This window comes from Pseudomyrmex gracilis, unplaced genomic scaffold, assembly GCF_002006095.1.
Source record: "Pseudomyrmex gracilis isolate BER0280 unplaced genomic scaffold, ASM200609v1 scaffold_257, whole genome shotgun sequence".
NCBI classification, from domain to species: domain Eukaryota; kingdom Metazoa; phylum Arthropoda; class Insecta; order Hymenoptera; family Formicidae; genus Pseudomyrmex; species Pseudomyrmex gracilis.
This window is the reverse complement of record NW_018020841.1, coordinates 15,212-36,738: the sequence shown is the minus strand read 5'-3', so window position 1 is coordinate 36,738 and position 21,527 is coordinate 15,212. Positions and strand designations below refer to the sequence as shown.

The window sequence follows — 21,527 nt, the reverse complement described above, 5'->3', positions numbered from 1 at the left end:
GAGGAGTGCGAGGGGGATGCAGTAGCGGCACAGCCCTGATCCACACACATGTGCACGCAGTCGAGTCGGAGAGCGAGAGAGCGAGAGCGAGAGCGAGATCGAGATCGAGAGCGAGAGAGAGAGAGAGAAAGATCGATTCGTTGCAAATCTTCTGCATAAAATTCCGAACCGGCGATTCTTTTCCGGTCATTCCCATCGACGCCGCAATCGGCCGCGTTATCATTTGCTGAGTGATAACGGCGAGGGGAAGATTATTTCGGCGGTTTATATCGCTAACAAGAGAGAGGGAGAAAGAACGACACTGACGCCCTCCGCGGAAAAATGCGCAGAGTGTATCACACGAGAGTTCAATGTTCTCCCTTCGATTCGGACCGACGACGCTTTTCCGACGGAAGAGGATCAAGTCGATGATTTCGACTTATTGCCACGTTACGTCGTTAATTACCCAAAGACGTTACAAACGCGAAATGTCAATGACGGCGGTTCAATCGTGTTTCCGCACGATAAATTTGCATACGTAATCGGGACGGAATTAAATGCGCTTAACTCGATTCTCGTGCGCAAACGCGTGTGATCTCGGCGCTCTTGTTGTTAGATCGAGTTTCCTCGACGGAATTAGTATGGACGTTGCACGGCCGGCGCCGCTGTCGCCGCCCCACACGCCCGGTAGAATATAATATAAATTCACCGCGACGGAGATATACAGACTGCTAATAATAGTAAACAACTGAGTTACGACGCCTATAAAACGCCGGGCGTACAAAGCGCGCGGCCGTACGTTTTAATAAGCGACGTCCAAAATACGACGCTTTAGGCGGACGTAGTCGTCGGCGTACGAACTCGTTAAAGTGGCCGCGCGCGCGTGCACCGTTTATAACCGCTCGCTCGCAAAGTTTTTTTTTTTTTATAAGAAGCAGCTGAAGATCCTCTTTTATCAGACATAGCATTTCGCTCAATTATGCATTCGATCAAAAGTACCGGGGGAGAGTAAAATAAACAATTACGCGTGAAAATAGCTCGCACACATTTTCATTAAAACCGTTTCTCTGATAAAAGCAATCGACAAAACGCGAGGAATCGATTTCTAAGTTAAAAAAAAAATTGTTACTTCGAACGATCAATTTTCTCGACCAACTTGTCCCGTTCGCTTCGAACAAACAGCTGTTCGAACATTTGTACTTTTGCGCGCGGAAACAGACAAAAGTGTGTTTCTGCGTTTCCAACCGGAAACAAGAAAAATCGCGCGCCTCCGGAAGTTTCTCCCGTCGGCGCGAAAAGTTCGATATTTTCTAGAGAAGAAACGACGTCGCGCGCGCATTGTTCGAATATCTCGCGCGACGGAGTACGTATCGGCGTGTGTATTCAAAAAGGCGGTGTCCGCGTGTTTGGCAAAATTCCTGCGGCAACGATTTCCGCGCGCAACAGACCGTGCTATCCCTCTTTAAACCGGAATATAATCAGACGCCCGTGAAAATTTCATACACGATTTCCCGGGAACACGGGCTAACACCTACTACTACTACCACGTACCAGACGGTGACGCGAAATCGAATAATTTCTCCTAATTTTGCACGCGGCTCGACTATAAAAAGAACCGAACGTACAGAAAGAAGTAAAAAAAAAAAAAAAAAAAAATCAGAGCAAGAGAAGTTCGCGTGCACGAAAAAAAAAAAAATCGGGGCTAATAAGATGAAGGAGCTGCCGACGGCATTCGTCGTCGTCGTCGTCGTCGTCGTTTCTTTTCGCTTTCTCTCGCGTGCTATCTCTTCGTCCTCGTTTGTTGCCGACTCCCGTACCACCTCGTCGTCTTTCGCGCGACCTCCGACCGGGTAGTAATTTAATACACGACGGTAATTAGTCGCGTGTATCATTGCGAGTATCGCGGTGGGTCGAGTATCCACCGAGAAACACGAGGAAAATTTTCGAGCCAAGACGCGGCTCTTTTGCGAGATGCAGAACCGAGAATTGATTTCATCATTCATCAATCATTTACTGACGGCAAGAAGAAACGATCAATGATATAATATATGCAATTTATTTACATATGCTAAATACAACCGCCGCGCGCACAGTCCACGAGATTATTTAAAAATACGCGTACCTACGTCAAAAAATCGCGTACGTATAAAAAATCGCGCGCACGTCACATCCTTACCGCGACGTAAATCTCGCAATCAAACGATCGCGCAAAAAACAAACTCAAGGAAGAAAATTTCCTACTATTACGAGTAATCTGTAGCTATAACAGTATATAATAGCCTTGTAAAAAAACGGAGGAGGAAAGAGGAGAGAGGAAGAATACGCCACGAGATACGAACGCGCGACGAAACCGGTTACCGCGTTTTTGCGAGGAGAGAGAGAAAGAGAGAGAGAGAGAGAGAGAGAGAGAGAGAGAGAGAGAGAGAGACGAGCATCGATGTACGAGAGAATCGTTCATACAATTTAGTTCCGTATAAACGCCGCGCGACGCGAATCGAGGTTGACAAGACGCGGATTGAATTCTTAAAAAGATTTATCGCCTCGAATATCTCGACCCGGAATATTCCTTTTTCATTGTGATCAAACGCTTGTCGGCTATCAATCGTCGCGAGAATCCGCGGTTACAGATCGAGAGAGAAAGAGAAAGAGAGAAAAAAAAATGTATAACAAATGCGCCATTGTGCGCGCAACAAATGCGCACATTTTACTCCGAGAATAAATCCGCAATTGCAAAGTCCTCAGGGATCGCATTTTCTTCCCTGAAATCTCTTCTGCAACAAATTTCCACGAGTTGTCACAAACACACAATACACCGTGTGTTTTCTAAATCAATTTTTTTTCCTCGACTCGATATGACACACATTGGATAAAAAAAAAAAAAAAAAAAAAATGAGACGAAAGAACGCGCCGAGCTAAGTTTGTTGCAAATTCGCGGTAATTAGTGTGGAAATTCCGGAACGTAAATACACCTTCGCCGAATCCACTTGTTAGCCGATAATCCCGCGCAGCTATAAAATATTCCACGTAGCAACATGCAATTCCGAACGTTCGGTAAAATGCAACACATTCGTTTATGTTACGTTAAGTCAAGCGCGCATACACACACGCATAACCGTACAAAATACGAACGTACAAGGTCTGGTGACCAAGATGCAACTGTGTTGCGAAGCGCGTCAAAGCATAATTAAAATTGCAAACGTGTTTCACCGATAAGATCTCGCTCGACAAGTGCGTGACTGTACCGTTCCTATGTATTTATGCGAGAGCGATCTGAGACGCGACATTCATCCGCAGAATCGTTTGCTTTGTATAAGACACACGTGTATTCGCATTTTTTTTTTTTTTTTTTAATTGATGCGTACATGCGGTCATCGATTTTGCGAGAAAAGGGGGGGGAAAAGAGATCGCCGTTATGTCTTTTCGCGGCAATTTATTCCCCGTCTGCCGTGTTTTCGTGACATCCGCGATGAATTCGTAATGCAGTCGCATTGCGACTGCACGCGGTCTCATATTTCAATGAGTGCGCACACTCGGGCGAGAGAGGAGAGGAGGGACACGCTGTATTACGGGCGACTGTTAGCGCGGCAAAACAGAAACGCGAAACCTGTTGCGATAAAAAAAACAAAAAAAAAACACTCTTATCAACAAATAGTTTCTTTAGAGGAGAGAACACTTGTACAAAGAAGTTAATCGTGCCGAGCCATCTCCGCCTCTTTTACGTGTGTGTGGACACGTTGTAAATACGCGTGTGTATACGCACGCGAGCGGCGCTAAAAACCGCCTTCTTTTATTCATGCATATGCGTCGTCGCTTTACGACTTCCTCGTGTCTGTGAGAAGAGACAGATCGTGTTTGCCCGCGACCATCTTATCACAACGGTAGCCGCGCTATCGCATAAAAAATTAAAACGCGTATAATAACAGCACTTAGTTTTGTGTCTTCTTATTTTTACAACAGTTGCGTGTTTTCTGCAAAAAAAATGCACAAAGAATCGTGCATTTGTGCATTTAAATAATTTCTTCAACGTTTAAGAGCCCAGAAGCATCTCTTATACAATCGGGTTTTGAAATTTTCCACAGATTATTATTTTAGCAATTGAAACCGTTCTAGAGAGTGCTGCAAAGAAAAAATTCAAAAATGTTTACCAAGAGTAAACAAGAGCCGCTTTATTACATACACACCGTGTATAAATTTCTATTGTATAAGATAATCACTTGGCGCCCACTTGTCGCTCGGGGCCGCGTGCGACTGACACAACAGACGCTCGCGGTAATTAATGCGGATCTTAATCGACCTGTGCATTCATTACAATTATCACGGTTCGTTGCTCTCTTACGTAAGAGAAGAAACGATTCTCTCGTGAAATGGAGCTATTAACGCCCCCGCCGCCGCTTAATCTCCCGATCGAGGTCTCAGATAGTCTCGACCCTTCTCTTCCCCGACAACACACAATCACGTAACTTTCTAACCCGCGTCACGCCAAAGATTAAAACCCGCCCTCGCTCGTCGTGAGCGAGTGACATGACTCGCCCCCGAGCGCAAAGATTCGGTCCCCCCGGAGAAGTCGGAACTTGGACGACGCGCGTTCCAACGCGGTGGCTTGTTCGGCGCAATCGAAAGTACAAGAGAAAATTGTTAACCGCATTACAAGCTCCTCCCCCTCTCTCTCTCTCTCTTTTCCCTTCGAGAATAAGCTCGCAAATTGAAATCGGGTTTAACGCCGCGTAGATGCAATTTGCCCGGAAACTAAACTACTTCCCCAACTGTCGACGCGTTTCAATCAGGCGTGATGGCAAAGTTGGTAGTTTCAAATCTGCGCAACAAGGTCGCTCGCGCACGCTTTGACACAGGAATATCTCGCGCTCCGTTATTATTATTATTATTATTATTATTATAACGCATACACGAGAACGTTAATGTGCGACGATATCGGTAATTTGGAGATACTGCGCGCGCTTTGTTAAAACGTTCATCGAGAGAGTCTTTTTTCAATTCTCACCCAGAAGAGAGAACAATAAAAAAAAAAAAAAGTTTAATTCGTCGAAACTTATATTTCTTCGTCGCGACTCTTAATAGAAATTTTATTACATCGTGAAACACAGAGCTCATTCGTTACGGCGTGTAAGTCTAAATCGCGGCGTACGAACGTCGCCGCGTGTTTTGTCTGAAACACGTGGGGCAATCTTTACGATGAGGGAGAGAGAGCGAATTTAGGCCTTTCCCCCTCCTCCCCATTAGTCAACCGCGCGGTGACAATCGCTTAAAACGCCGGTTGTACGTACGATATGTGTGTATTAACCGCGAGAAGACGAACGTGTTCCGCGCGGTATCACGTTCAATGAATTTAGACGTCAGATGGGACCGAGGGTGCGGGATAGGAATAAAGTTTGGCGTCCCAGTTTCCAAGAATATCAGCTGCATTCCGGTGACAATGCCTTTCGAACCCGGGATAGGAAGAGAATGGACGTGTGCGCCATAGTCCAAGTTTTAGTCGCGGCGCGACTCTTCCTCGTCTCTCTCTCTCTCTCTCTTTCTCCCGTGTCCTTTGCTTAATAAGAACACATTTCCTCCGGAAGCGCAAACTACCGGAGATTGTGTTAAAATCCGTAACAATACGCAAGCGGCATCGCGCGTGCAAATGTGTGTCGAGAGACTCTAATTTTCATATCTTTTAATTAATGAGAGAAAGAGAGAGAGCTTTTATTTAATCACACACCTCGCGCGTAAAATACACGAAGAAATTAACAGACGTGTGCGTTTGTATTTCTACGTTTCTTCGAGGGAGAAGTCACTACCTGCGTGATTAAAGCGATATGCGAGTTTTTGCGTAATTACGCCGCGCATATGAAATTAAATAATTCCATTACGGCGCGTGTTGTACAGGGGCGAGTTTTTCGCGAGTTCGAATATCGCGAAAAGAGAAGTTACATCACACACATCGCCCGCGCTTAATCAAACCGTCTCTCGCAAACGGAAAGATATGGTTAACTGCAAATTCTCTCCTGGTAAGACGCACGATATTTCCCCGGTTATTTAATTCGTTTCGCTTCCCCTTTGTGACGTTACCACGTCGCGCGGCGGGGCTCTTCTCTCGACGCGGTTTTCTTCCTCCTCTTTCCCCTCCTCCCGCCCCCGGCCGCATCTCTCGCGACGAGGGAACGCGCCTTTGATCCATTATTTAAGCATCATATTCTGCCGCATTCAGGCAAGTGGCAAAGGATCTTCATCGCTCGCGCAGGATGTCGCCCGAGAATAGCCGGAGGAGGAGAGGCGACGGGGGGTAGGAAGGTGGAAGGAAGGTGTAAGCCGCGTCTCGGGAAAACAGCTCGGTAGGGAGCACGCGAAAGAGAGAAGAAAAGAGTTCTCTTTCGTCGCCGCTTCTTTCCACGGAGAGGCAAAGTAACGGACCTTGGCACCTTCTGGCCACGCGCGCGTACACGGGAGTGTTGTCATTATTTTTAGATCGCGCGCTCGCGCTTGTCACTCGCCCCGGCTCCCAAAGCCGCGGCAAAAGCGGAATTACCTTTCGGGAACTCCAGCAACGCTCTCCGCGCGGCCACAAGAGAGAGAGATGGCACGGCGCTTCTCGTGACAAAGTCGTCGTCGTCGTGTCGAACATTTCAACGACGGCATTTTATTAAATTTTACCGTTTGATTCGAATAAAACCGAGTGTTTTTTCGAAACACGTTAATTATCGAACAAACACCGAAACATCTCTTTTAGAGAAGATAAAGACGAGAGATGGCTGTTAAAAATAGCATGATCGTTATTAGATACAGATATAAATCACGCGAGTTCTCTCTTTATCTCTTTCTCTTTCTCTCTCTTTCGCCACACGTCGATTCCAGAGTCGCGAATAGACGTTCCGTAATCGAGAGATCAAAAAGAAACGATATAAATGCTCGTTCGCGACCCACCGTGTCTGAAAATAAGTTCGCCTTCGATCCGAGGCCCCAAAAATAATATTCGCGAAACGGAGGCGAAGCCGCGGGGTGCCGAAACAGATTCGACCGCGCAAAATCATCTTTTCGGTGAGGAAATTGATTTTATCTCTCTCGGTTTTTAACAGATCGACTTTTGTTTTCATCCAAAAATCGCGCAACGAGCCGAAAACAAATTCCTCATCGGAGTTTCTCCGGAATAACTTTTTGCAGCTGTGAAACAAAAGATATCGCGAGTCCGGAAAAATAAACTAATTCGCGCGAAATATGTTTTCAAACCGCGTCTCGACGTGTGAGAGAAAAATTTGCAATTGGCGGGGGAGGGGGGGTGTGCTAACTTCGCGGAGCGTGACAAAGTGGAGCGCGAAGTATGACGACGACGACGACGATGTTTGCAACGGATTTCAGCAAGTTTTCTGGGGATCCCACCTTCGCGTCGCGCGGACACGAAAATACTGTCATTAATCACGCGCGGCGGAGAAGAGAACGAATTTCCCACCCCACTCTCATTTTACAACATCGGATCGATCTGCATAATCGCGAAATCGGCGGGCGAAACTCCGAGAGAGCTTTTGCTACAACAAACAAAATCGGTTTAAATGCAGTGGAAATAAACGCGCGCGACGTCGCCAGACGCGATTCGGCCGCGATTACGAACGTCGATCTCCATAGGCGCGTAATGCAAAATACGCGCGCGTATTATCTCGCGGCCACCCTTTGAATACGCGATGAAGTGACGCAATCATTCCCACACTCCCTCGTAATCCTCCTCGATTGTATTATACCCGCCTTTTATTTCGGGATTATTCGCACAATTTTCTCGGAAGGGTAAAACCCGCGCGTGGATAAATGTTTAATTGAGCTCGCCGCTCAATAAAACGCGCTGCAACGCGACATCATCGATTAATCCGTCGACCTACGAGCGCGCCGCGCGCTCAAGTAAGCAATTATTTGCTTACTCTTGGGTGCCGGAGCACCCGTGAAGAGAGAGAATATAAATAAGATACGAGCAACGAGGACTAAATATAAAAATCTAACCCCACGGTAAACACAGAGTCCGTTCGATATGCCGATCGCTGTGCCGATGGAAAAAAACCTCGACGATGACGATCGAGATATTCTCGTTTAGATAAATAAACTTTGCTTTGTCAAAAATGTATTTCTCTCCAAACATGTGGCAACAAGAAGAAACAATTGTACGGAATATGTCAAATATGCAATGTGAAATATTTCCCCCGACGCGACCTCCGTCCGTCGCCGTTTGCCGTTTCGAGAAACCCGGTTTAGGATTAAGTGACTTTCACGGCCAGCAACTTCCGCCAGCAACGTCGGATTTCCACTGCATTTGAATTCGACGAGACTCGCGCTTTGAATCACGGCGAGGCGGCGCGGGGAGAGAGACGTGGAGAAAATCGAGACGCGGTGCGAGCGGCGGCGCTTAATCCCTCGGAGGGAAAGCACCGCTGTACAAAATTTTGCCGAAAACGTTTCGGAAAATTAAGTTCTACCGGATTATAAATTATTCCCGCGAATAAATGTCGAAATGCATTACCACGCCAAGCTTAACTCTTTCTCTCTCTCTCTCTCTCTCTCTATCGACCGCTATTAAATTTAGTCGCGTGATCGTACAAGTGGATAGAGAAAAGAAAAATTGCAATGTATGGTTTTTTCTTTTTCATTTCAAACGAAGCTGAAACACCGACGTGTCAAAAAAAAAAACTTCTCAAAATGTGATTCGCACGTGAGAACAAATCAGCTCGTAATTTTCGTCTATGACGAATCGAGAGATGGCGAATCACGGAGGATCAATGAACGAAAATGTATTCGCAAGGATCGTAGCGAGTTACGCGAGAGTTTCGGAGTCCGAATCTCTCCTTGGATCGAGTTTGTCACCGATATTGAGTTTATCGTGTTTGCAAACCCCCTCTTTCCCGACCGACTAAGAGGGGGGCGACGAAACGAGGGAACTTTGACGCGTCTTTCGCACAGCGAAATCTCATTAAGACGAAGCTCGGGGAAACGGTCGCGTGGGGTCAGCAGACGATGAAATTCCTGAGCCGCGTGTTGCATAGTTCTGCAAGGGCCTATTTTCGTCCCGTGCCGCTTGCTATTATTAGCAGCATCGGCTTCACGAGGAGAAGAGGGGGCGCGCGCCCGGAAAAGGGGCAGCGAGAGAAATGCGCCGGTAAATAGGTTTTTCCGTCTCAACGGCGCATGCGAGAGGGGTGAGTATATTCGATTATTGCAACCCCCGATTTTACGTTGCAAGATAAAACAGGCTACAACTTTTTTTAACATCTCTGACAAACCAAATTTCTTAAATTAATTCGGAAAATTAATAATAATAATTAATTAGATCGCAAGACAAAAGCGTCTCTGTTTGCATAAAAAACTACGCGTAAAAAACTAACTTAAATCGTTCAAAGTAACTCTCGTGAATTTCTTCCGAAGGTATATATGTAACGTACGCAAACAATTTCGCGGAAGTAACGCGCACGAAGACGTACAAACAGTCTCTACACACGCGTGTATCGATCGCGCGCGCGCGCGCTTAACCGAAGTAAGAAATAATTAACACAGATCTTCCCCCGAGGTTCCTTGAACCCGCGCGCAGAAATAAGTCACGATGATAATAGCGCCGGCTAGAATGTTACGCTAATGCGGTCTATATTTATAGCTCGGCTGTACCCAAATAATGTCTGAGCAAAAGGAGGAAAGAGAAAGAGTGTGTTTGCGGCAGTTCTTTCGGTCAGCGCAAAAATGCGCTGTAACCCGCGTTTTATGCGCGAGAGAAACGTTATTACTGCGCGATATTACATTACAGTACACGGAAGAAAAAGTTTCCGCTATTGTACGACCAGCAATAAAAATTTGTTGAGTCCACTGAGGGTCACTTTTGTTTCATCAACAAAACTTGTTTTGTGTCGGCGATACAAAAATCTCAATATACTTGGCAATTTTTCTCGCTGACCATTTAGTGAACTTCTAATCTTCTTGCTATTCTGGCAAATCTTTTCTCTTTCCGCGACAAAAGATTGAGAAAAAGAACAATGCAAATCGCGAGGAGTATTCGATCGCGCTGATTCACGATCGTTCGCGGAGCGATGAGAAAATTTGCCGCGCGATATTCGCGTTCGTGTGTAAAAAGAAACATCTGCTTGAAATTAATTCCACACGGAAAAAAGTTTTTACACGGCCGACTCGAGAAAAATTGTCGAGTCTACTGAATTTTGTTGTCTCAAAACGTTTTGTTGTGGCAAAATCTCAAGCTTTTTCTCGCCGGCTGTATAATTTCTGACAAATCTTTTTTTTTGCAGACGACGACACAATACCGCGGAAATGTCGGAAATCATCGGAGATCAAAACTCGCGGAGTCGACCTGCGTGCGTGCATACATAAAGCACAAACTGGAGCACATTCGCGCCGACCTCCTTCGCGTGTTGATATGTTAACCTATTAATCGATAATACCTTCCCGTTTTGCATTCATGAGATTATAATACTATGTATCTCTGCCGTGGAAAACACGCAACAATTCAATATATGTGCCCCGTCTTTGCGCGGTACGCATTGCCGCGTACGTGCGTGTGTTGTATGTGTGTGTGCGTGATAAACACACCCACCGCACGAAAGAGCGTCGGGTTATCGATCGCACCTGCGTTGGAAATGTCTCTCTGGGGAAGACCCTTCGCGAGAGGATACGTGGAGGACTTGCCCTCCCGACCGAGCCAAGCCGAACGCGGCCGAGTCCTAATGACTCAGAGAACTTGGCAAGGATGAGGAAATATCGTCGTCGTAAGTGCGGGGTGTGTTTCTTCCCATACGGAAGAGACTTTGCGAGCGAGCGCGGTAATTTGCGAATAAACAAGCGAAATTCCAAACATCTCGCACAAATCGCGCGAAAGAGTTTGCTTTAACTTCTCAGCTTCTTTCTTTTTTTCACAGTCTATCGTTATTGAGTTTTTTCGCGACTCGAGCTAATTGTGCAATTTCCGCGGTTATTTATGAAATTCTCATTTGTTGTAAGAGAAGCCACTCACACGCCGATCTCACGAAAGTCGCGAGCCGTCAGTCAACCGGCTCACTCGCGCTTAATTCACGCAAGTGCGCATGCCGGCGCATAATAATTGCGAGGCATTAACCAGCATCGTTAATTAATCGTCGACCGTAGCGGCGACGGTCAACGATGTACGGTCAACGGCCGCGAAATCTCGTTAAATGCACGGCCGAATATCGAGAATCTACCGGCCCTCGTCTGTGTTCCCTCTTGTTCGACCAAATGGAGCTCTCTCTCTCTCTCTCTCTCTCTCTTTCTGCCTGTCTCTCTCTCTCTCTCTTTCTGCCTGTCTCTCTCTCTATCTTTCTGCCTGTCTCTCTCTCTCTCTCGTCTCCGAGCGCGATGCACATACGCTCAGTTCACCTGAATCGAGTTTCCGGCCGGCGTATTACGCGAACTCTCTCGCCCGCAGGATCGATCCTGCGGCGTTACCGCACTGGCCGGTCGGCGTCGCGGTGTCAGCGCCGTCGCAGAAATCTAACGACGAACTACCGTCTTCTCGCGAATCTTCCCTTCGATGGAAAACAAACAAGTGCACATATTTCCAAAAAAAGCCAAGAGACAAATTTCTCGATTGACAACTTTTGTTGTCCGGTGGGAGAATGCAAGTGCACTCGAGAACACAAATTTAAAACCGCGGTTGATTTTTATTCACAACGTGATTTTAAATTTTGCAAGTCTACAATATTTCATAAATACGAGTGTTGCAACGCGCGCAGAAAAGCTAGTTCGAGAGTCGACAAAATCGTGAGTGTGTCTTTTTCAAAGAAAGATTTGGTGAGACAGAGAGAGATTACGAAAATATCCAGTGGTTAATATGTATAATTTGCCGGATTAAAGGTGAACTGTCTGCGCTAAGAGCGTGGGGTAAAATGAAAATCCTCTCGCGCGCGTCACACGATATGCGAGGTATCAGGTGTAAGTACGTCTTTGGTGCGATTTAATCCCAATCTAATATCCTACGGTAACCATAGAGCCGCGCGCGCACTACTGGTGTGTACGTTAGACCGTGTATTCATTTACGGAAGGTGCAATTTCGATAAGCAATGTGTGTGTGTACCTTCGCGCGCGTCTTCACTTAAGCCGTCGAAAGTAAGGTATTTATTATTATCGTTGCGGAGCCACGAACGGTATAATAGGAAACGCGGTAAATGAAGTGTTGTAGTCTCTCCCCGGCGCGAAGGCCAAACTTAATCTACGAAAGTCTCTACCAACGAAAATCCTCGTGCGTAACATAACATTCCCACGACCGTATCGGGCGAAATAAATAAATAAACGCGCCGTTACATAAAGAACGCGCGAAAACGATGAGATAAATAAATTCTCGTTCCGTCGCGCCGTCTAACGCGCGCTCCTTTATTTGTTTTTACCGTCGTTGTCGTCCTCGTCCTCGTCCTCGTCGTTCCCGTAGTAGTCGCACAAGGTCGACCGAACCGTCCGGATAAATCGATATCGACGAGCTTACGAGCCATCCAGGCGGAGTTTATTACTCCTTTATTACCACTGCCACCGTGTCCTCGTCGCGCATCGAAGCTGCGAAGATAAGACGCCAAGGGGAAAGCAGTCCCTCCCGTTTCGATCGACCTTCTCTCTCTCTTTTATCCTTCGTTCTCCCAAGTTAGTCCGGACACGGAAACTCTTTCCCTTCCTCGCTTCCTTCCCTCCCGTCGCCCATATTTCGGGAACTCAGAAATGTATTCGAAATTTCCTGCGGCGGTCTCCCACACAATTCCGATCGATACCGAAAATGTATTCCCACTTTTATGCAGAAAGAATAAACAAATAGAAAAAGAATTTCCGCGCGTTCTCCCTCTTCGTTTAATTTTGTTATGTATATAAATATATTTTTTTTTTTCGATAAATGTTGGTAGACAGATTTTTTACGGAACGCGATCGCGATTTGAATTCGCCTCGACTGCGATTGTTGCGCGGAGATTTCGCCGGAAGAACAAACTCGCGCAAAAATTACGAAGCTCGTTCCAAGTTCGCGGTGTTTACGATCACTAAAAACCGTCACTTTTATCTCCGGGCGGGGTTCAAGCCTTTTTTTTTCCTTTCGTTTCGCGTCGTAAATCTCGTGACTTTTCCAGCAAAAGAACGAAAATCGACATGCAGCGCGCGGAATAAACGCGAGAAAATGTTTGCCGAAGTAAACTTTTCGAGTGCATGCGAAATATTTTTCCAACAAACTCAATAAAACAAAAAAAAACAAAAAACAAAAAAGAAATCAAGGCAAGAGGAAAATCAGGGAAGGCGCAGCGAAGAGTGAAAAACGACGGTCTCCGTTTCTAGCTTTGCGCGTAGAGTAAGTACACGAGAAAATTACGCACACGTTGCTTTAAAAGTGATGAAGGTAAACAAACTATGGAATAAATAAATGTAAAGTAAAGAGTAAAAAAAAATCTGTCTACGCGTCGCAAAATGTATTTTAATATTTTCATCCCCGCACATTCGATCGATATTTTTCCCATCCTCTGTCTGTTGGCGTCAAAATTCCGGATGTTATTAATATCAGTCATCTTTATCGCATCGGTCTTCGCGCTACAATGCCACACGCATTTGCGCTATTAACCCACATTCGGTCGATCGACCGAAATAAGAGAAACATCCGCAAGTTCGCTTGAGTCTCAAAGGCGGAGACCTCTCGCCCGTTTAGTTCGCTCGTTAGAAACCACGCGAAGAGACGAAAAAGAACACGGGGAGGGATGGGGGTGTGATGGTTTTAAATCCGTCGTGTGTGATCTCCGACGGCGCGGAAAATACACACACGCCGAGATAAGAGTAAACCGCTCGTATCCGGCGCCGCGGAAACGAGCGACGAGTGCGGTGGCGCTACTTGGCGCGACGACGGGAATTGGCATTTTCTTCGCGATTTTCGATAGAGCCAATATTTACTCACGGTCTTAATGTCAGTGCCGGCCGTTGCCAAAACCAACACACGGGAGGGAGATCGGTTTGGCCGTAAGCGGCTTCTCGCGCGCGGCCGCCTCGTCGATGGATTTCCCGACGTGAAGAGAGATCGAGCCGCGGATCCTATCCTGTGCGACTGGAGTGCAGAATAACGCAAATTACACATTTCATAATTAACGCGACGCGACTGTACGTGTGTGTGTATACACGAGTATTTCGAGACAAACCGAGATGCAGCTCCATTCGCGCGGGATTAGATCGCTGCGAGAGAGCTAGTGTTCGCTCCGAGCTGAGATCCAATGAAACCTGCCATCCGCCGCTATCGACCATTATTTAAGACCGTTTCTTCGAAACGTGAGCGAAACATGTGCGCGCACGACACAAACACACACACACATCCCGGATAGATCTAATCACGTAATTTAGTTCATAAGGCTCCGGTATTAAGGTCGCATTCAACTGATTGCACGTGCGCCGCATTTCGCGATCTCGCTCCCTCTCCCCCTCCCTTTTCCTTCGTCGAGAAAAATATCTCGTATTCGCTCGAATAGCGAAATAGACTCGCGACATCTGTTATGGTTCTCACGGTTTTATTATTCCGCGCGCGGCGCGCTCTCGTCTTTCATTTGAAGTCCTCTTTTCAAGCCGCCCAAGAGAGACGAAACGTTTCGGCAACACGGCGGCAAGAAGAAAACGCGTAAGAATTAAGACCCGCATCCCTCACTTCCGATTGATTTTACTTGCGCGAAATCAATAAAAAGAAAAAAAAGAGAAACGACGCGAGAAACAAAATTTCGGGCGTCGGCGAGACGTCGAGGATTTTGCGCGCAATTCGGCGCCTCGTTGAATTATTCAACGAGGCGCGCGAGAGGAAGCGAGGAAAATGTTTTGATTATGCCGAACCACGAACGCGCGTCTCTCTCGCAGACGAAACGTAACATGCGGACACCTACACGCGACGTTCGCGCGTTGAATTTCTGAACCGCGCGCGCGCGCGCACGTAATAATTCGCGCGCATTCGCGGAAACGCGCGTTAATAAACATGTGTATACCTGCGTCGCGGCGAGATTTAAATTTAGATTAAGGAGGTATGTGTTTAGAGAAGAGAGAGATGAATGGATCAAATTGTCCACGATGCGCACATATACGCGCGCGTGCGTCGCCCGAGTACGCGAGAGACCGAATTACTTTTTATTCTCGCGGCGAATATTCTGAAAAAAACGTCCCTGATTGCGCGAGTCCGTGGCGCTTCGATTGAAATTTGTGCGGGCGAGAATGAATGAGGCGCGCGTGCGAGAGAAACGCTGATGAAAAAAATCATTCTCTTACGTACGTAAAAGAGAGATGTTTATTTTTGCGAGAAATGTCAAAGTTCTCCGCGCCGAGGTTCCGTGGAATCGCGCGTTTGCTGAATATTCAACGATCGAGTTTCGCACATCTCTATACAAAATCGCAAATAGTTCGCGTTCATCTCCCGCGAACAAAGCTATAGAAAATATAATGTTGAAGTTTGTTGGAAAATCGTCCGTCCGTCCATCTCTGAATTTTTCATTTGCGTTCCCTCGCGACTCGTGCGACTATCGTCATCGTGCGACAACTAACGATCCTTTTTTTTCTTTCTCTGTGTGTGTGTGTTTTACGCCATGACTCGCTGCGCTCTGCAACGCGCAAAGTAAGAAGACGATAAATCGATGCTCGCGAAACCCGAGAAGCGCGCGCGACTTTGTAGCGTTTACGTCTTCGAGCGCCCCGCGCGCCGCTAATATTGGAAGTCGAGCGCGTAAGTAGTTTGCAATTCGAAGTGACGTTGTCGCGTAAAGCGAAAAAGAGAATATGTATAATACGCGTTTGCGGGGGCGTGCGAGATAAAGACCGACTTATCAGTCGGCACACGTTTAGCTCTTTGAACGCGCGAACTTGAAAGCCTATACAATCCCACCGCGAAACTTTCACCGCGAAGGTAGGCAGAGGAACAGAGAGAGAGAGAGAAAGTTAAAAGACACGAGAGTGTGTGCGTATGCAAGTGTCAACACTGTCACGTTTCGCGCTTCCGCCGCGTCGTAACACTCGCAGTGTGTCATCCGCAGTCAAGGGGGTTGTTTCAAAGCGATCGTGCGTTTTCGCTTCTCTGCCGATGCCAATCGTTTCGCGCATCGGCCGCTCCGAGTTAAGTTTGCGATTGCATGCGATTGCATAAAAGTTCGGAGGCTGTGATATCCCGGAGAGAGAAAGAGAGAGAGAAAGAGAAAAAAAAGAGAGAATTTGCGGAAAACGCACGCGCGGTCGCTTTTCTCGAGAGGTGAATAAAAAATACAAAGAGAGTTGTGTACACACACTCGTCTCTCTCGCCCACGGCCATGATGTGGATTTGATTAATTAAAACAACGGCGAGTGTTTTGCGCCTGATGCCAACTTCCTTTAATTTCAAACGCGAAATTCGTGCAACGTGTTGCACAATAAATAAGACAAAATAATGTTGCGCGTGCGCGCGCGCGAGAGAGAGAGACAGTAGTTTCTGTGTGTGATATAATTAAATTCTTGAGGAAAACTCGCTTTTCAATCTTAAATAATTAAGTCGAAAGAAAGAAGAGAGTTACCGAATTCGTAATCTAAAAACCGCATCATCCCCCGTTTTAATGTTTTTTTTGTAATTATTGAATATAAACAACATCTAGCAATCAATATATCAGTTGTCAGTCTTCGATAAAAAATAAAATAGGTATTTCAAACTTCGAGCTACAAATTTCTGACAGTAACTTGTGCAAATTAGTGTCTACAAATAAAAACTATAAGATCAAATTTCTAAGTGAATTACGAATTCAGCGACTCTATATATATCGCGAAATAAAACTATTCTTCGATCATCTGTTGAAACTGTGAGAAAATATTCGACAGGTTCGATGGGATGAAAAAGAGAGAGAAAGAAAGAAAAGCTTAATAAACCATCATCGGAGAGCAGGTGGCTCTGGTATAATGTGTGCTCTAGGCATGCTCTAACTTCCGTGAAGCTTATCGACCGGTGCACACCGAAAAGGCGGGGGTGTGGTCGAATATATATTGTTCCGCGTCTCTATTTCAGAAATCGCAGAAAATCGCACGACATGCGCTCGCGTGCGAGCTATGACGGCTGCTGGCAGAGAGTGGCCGCACAATCGCGTTTTGTAGCATCAAAATGAGAAAGAGAAAAAAAGAGAAATTCTCAGAAAGTAAAACAATATGCGTATGTTAATGTACGCGTTGTATTTGTTTCCACAAACCGGAAAATGTGAATTTTGAACATGTGTGTAATCTCGCACATATTTAATTTCGACAATTAATTCCGTATTTCACTCACAAGAAGAGAACATTTGAGTGATCTAGCAATTTTCTAACAATTTTTCTCAGTCATTTCTTTAGTGCTAACAATATTTACAATATTCATACAATCATTAAAGAAAAACAAATAAAGAAAAAAATGACATCAAAACACACGACTACCATTTGGTATTTTTAATTTCTTATACTTGGATCTGACGCGACTATCTAATTTGCGGTTTCATATTTGTTAACATTTTCCTACGCTTTTGCAATCGCCTGAAATTAAATTTCTATTATTGTCGTGCAATACTGAGCTCATTCCACGCTATTTCCTACGTTGATTTCTCGTCAAGAATTTCGATTGCGTTCGCATATCATTTAAATAATTTAAACTCTCAATATCTCTCTCTCTCTCTCTCACACACACACACACACTTTGTGTGTATATGTAGCGGGATACTATTCAGAAAAATTTTCTTTTTGCCTGCTACTACACAAGAATCTTCTCTCTCTCTTTCACTAGGAGAGAGAGAGAGAAAGAGAGAAAGACATATTTTATACAAAAAGAGCCGGGGTTGAAAAAGAGTTAATGTAACAAAAGTGGAGCCGGGATGGCTCGTCGCTTTTTCGCAAAAGAACCACGAGCAAGGCACAAAGTATCGTGGTTCTGACAAAAAAAGAGACACGCGAATATATATCCGAGTATATGTGTATATATATATATCTTATATATTGAAGAGCAGCGCGAGCGCACGTCGTCGCTCCGAAATACACGACTTGGAAAACGTTGCGACGAGCATCCTCGACTCGATGCTAGTTTCTCTGTGCGCGATGAGAAATCGGGCACAAACTATACGGAGATGTGTGTACACCCCCGATATCGATTTTTTAACATCTCTTTTACGCTTCTTTACTCGTATATCTTCTTTTGTATCGCGACAAACGCTATGGAATTCCACGATTGCACGCGTAAAATCGGAAATTCTGCGGAAAGATATTCGCAAGACTACTAGGCCGCGAATTCGAGAATCCGAATTCGCGGGGCAATTATTTAACGTGAAAACAAATATACAAAATGCAATACAAATAATTTGAAGTATAACAAAATGTTGACCCTAACAAATAATAAATATCATATTTTTCATGTCTCCAATGGTCGCGTCTCGCCGACAACGAGCGCGACGCGAATCATCGTCGAGAAGTCAATGCAAATTTGTTTATTACCTCGCGGTAAAGATGACGAAAAGTGCTTATCTCGCCGGGACGATGGAAAAATAACGTAAATTTTCTCGGCGGTTCAACCCCTGAGAAAAACGCAGCGAGAGACCGCGCCGGGAAAATCGCGAGGAGCATCTAGTGACTTTTAGGGATAACAGCATGCAAGACTGCAACCACCTGCCGTTGCTCGTGCTACGATCGAGAACGGAAGAACGAGCGCGGGGATGTCGCAGAGGGTGAGACGAGGAGGAGAATGAAACGTGACGACGAGAACGCGATACTGTGAAAAGAAAATATAGGAGATGAGAAAGGAAGACACAAGGGCGGAAAGAGAGAGCGCGCAAAGGGAGCGAAAGAGACGAAGCGAAGGTAAAAAGCGGCGACGTGGTATCGATTCGGTAACAGATCCGCGCGTATATGTGCACGACGTGCTAATGTCTTGTTGTTGCTTCTCGCGCGAGGCCAACGTGCGTCTCGCGAGAGAGAAGAGAAGGCGACGGCGAGTGTAACAGGGCGCCCTGTGATACGCTTTATATAGAGGCTGAGCCGCGAGCAGACGGCCCGTGGCGCTTAAATATAGACGACGAAATGCAACGGGGTGTCTCTTAGAGACGTGCGAGAAAGAGAGAGAGAGTACGAGTGAAAATCGCGGATAAGAGACACACACGCCGCGTATATTTGTGCGTACATGTAAGTGAGCGAGAGAGACCGCGAAGCGCGTCGAAAGGAAGGAGAAAAGGTGAGAAGGAACGAAACACCAGAGAGAAACGGTGACGGGAGCGGAGAGAGACAGTCAGAGAGGGAGGGAGAAGGAAAGGCGGAGAAGAGACTCCGCATACGTAGGGAACAGTTATGGCCGACCGCGCAGCGTCGTCTGCTACGGACGTAATTCGCGAGGACACGGCGAGATTCCGAGAATCCGCGACCTTTTCGCCGTAACGACTCGCGAGACGCGCGCGGCGTTCTCTTCCGATCGACACGTTTGTCTCGCGGAAAAAAAAGATCTGCTCCGATTCGCGACATGCCGGTATAAACGCGGATCTCTCTCTTTCTCTCTCTCTCTCTTTCTCGCGTACATCAGTAGAGACAGCAAAGGAACTGGTCGGACGACGGCGATGTGAATGCATCGGCGCGATTCAGCAAGCGAGAGATCGAGTGCCCACGCGCCGAAAATACGCCGATGTTTTATTATTCTCTCGCTCGCTCCGTTTTCTCGTCATTCGGCGCGCGATTATTGTACGTATATGAAAGAAACAAAAAAAAAAAAAACAAAAACAGAAAAAATAAAAACAAACATGTACTCACTTGCCGAGTTCCTCCTTCAGATCATAATTGTCACTGAACCGCGTGCAAGCCGTTGGCACGGACATACCGAGGCCTCACGATTATTCAACCGCACCACCGGACTCGGAAAACGCGAGCGCGAGAGAGCCACTGCCGGCTGCCACTGTACTGCACACACGCGCTAGGGGAAACTTCGCAGGTCAATTCGATCAATAGAGGGGAACCGCCGCGGCGCTGCTCGAACACCGGGACGACGACGGCGGCGGCGACAGCGGCGGCGGCGGCGAACGACGACGGCGACACGAGGCGGAAGGGGCGGATAGGCCGGACCAGGCGGCGGAGGAACGGAGGGACAGAGAGAAAAGCGCCTCTCCGTCCGCGTTACCGCACCTCGGCGACGAACGATTCGCGACGACGACGACTACGACGCGCGAAACGATATCTCTTTTTGCTCTCGCGCGATACCGAACGATATATACTGTTACTTTGCACGAATATTTGTAACAAGAAAAACACGTCCACACCGCTCGCCGGCAAAACGTTGACTGACTCGCGTAGTGACGGCGCCGGCGCGTTGACGGAGTGGGGAGGCGTAGACGGCTCGGCGATGGCGGCGGACGAACGAGGCGCCGGTTATACGAGGCGCCCAGCCAATCGGACGCGGCAATCGAAGGGTTCGCGCGATGCCGACCGAAGCGAGCCGAGCTCACGCGAGAAGCCGAGCCTAAGTTCAAGTTGGTGCTACGACGTCTCTCTGTTTTTTTCGTAGAAAAAACCAATGCTCGTATCTCGGCTGCGATGTTTCTTTTCTATGCAGTTTTTTCCACGCAGTTTTTTCTATCTAGTTTCTTTTATGAAGTTTTTTCTCGTTATATTCTAGATTTACGATTCATCCAAATTCAGCGTTCAGCATTCGCGCTTTATAGCAAACTAACGCAAGTTAATGAATGTTGTGTATTAAAGTATTATAAATACGTTTCGTTACGAGAGAGAACTCTCTGGTATATTACACGCGATATATTTTTCTTATATCGTATCTTTAATCAATCGGATAAAATGTTAGCTATGAGATCTTTAATAATTCGTTCTTATAACACTTATATTACTTGAGGAACAATTTCATTGTACAAATACACTACAATTGCAAAATTATCTTTGTCGCAAATTATTGTAGTTTGTGATCTGCATTAATCATTTTTTCCGTTCGTGCGCGAACAACTTTCCTCTTACGATTCGTCGCCAACTTGCGCGTTTTTTCACGGAATGTCACGATGCGCGGAATTTACTCAAGTATCTGTCGCGGGAATAGGAATTTTGGAAAATATCGCGCGAGTATCGCCGATTTTGCGAGAAATATCACATTTTTTCGTGCGCGCGCGCGTTCCTCTCGATTTCGCAAACATGGCGCCTTTTGGTGCACGGGGTGACGTGCGCGCGCACACGCGCCGGACATAAACGCGAGATTTACTACTGGCGCAGCCAAGCGCGAGTCTCCGACGTCTCTTCGATCTTCGCTATTCTTGGCTCGCGTTCAAAACGGGTAGAGATTGCACATTTTCGAGAAAATCCTGAAATTTCCCGAGAATGTGCGCTGCGCGATGAATTTTTGCGTTCGTGCTACGATACTTCTTCCGAAAAATTATCTCTCGAACGGAGAAGGAAGAGGAGGAGCGGAGATGAAAACTTTTTGGCATTGTAAAACGTAATTTTGTTCTCTAATTTTTATCTTCTTTTGCGTATCTTATGAAAGTTAACGTAATTCTCCACATCAGAAAACATTGTTCTTCGTTATTCATTTATTAATTATTTATTAATGTCTCTTTTACATGTGATCTTGATAA

The 21,527-nt window shown here is 46.2% G+C and overlaps 1 protein-coding gene across 18 annotated transcripts in view; it reads right to left on the bottom strand.

Annotated features, from left to right (window-relative positions):
* LOC109859326 (calcium/calmodulin-dependent protein kinase type II alpha chain) overlaps positions 1–19,946 on the bottom strand; it is a 109,367-nt gene extending 89,421 nt beyond the window's left edge. For 6 of the 18 annotated variants that reach the window (XM_020437466.1, XM_020437468.1, XM_020437469.1 and 3 more), the window contains exon 1: positions 19,708–19,944. In XM_020437466.1, the coding sequence (XP_020293055.1) occupies positions 19,708–19,772 (65 nt within the window). In that variant the 5' untranslated portion in view covers positions 19,773–19,944. Of the gene's footprint in view, positions 1–19,707 lie in introns of all 18 variants that reach the window. The other 12 variants (XM_020437472.1, XM_020437473.1, XM_020437477.1 and 9 more) reach the window with 4 other exon arrangements.
* Between the last annotated feature and the right edge of the window lie 1,581 nt (positions 19,947–21,527).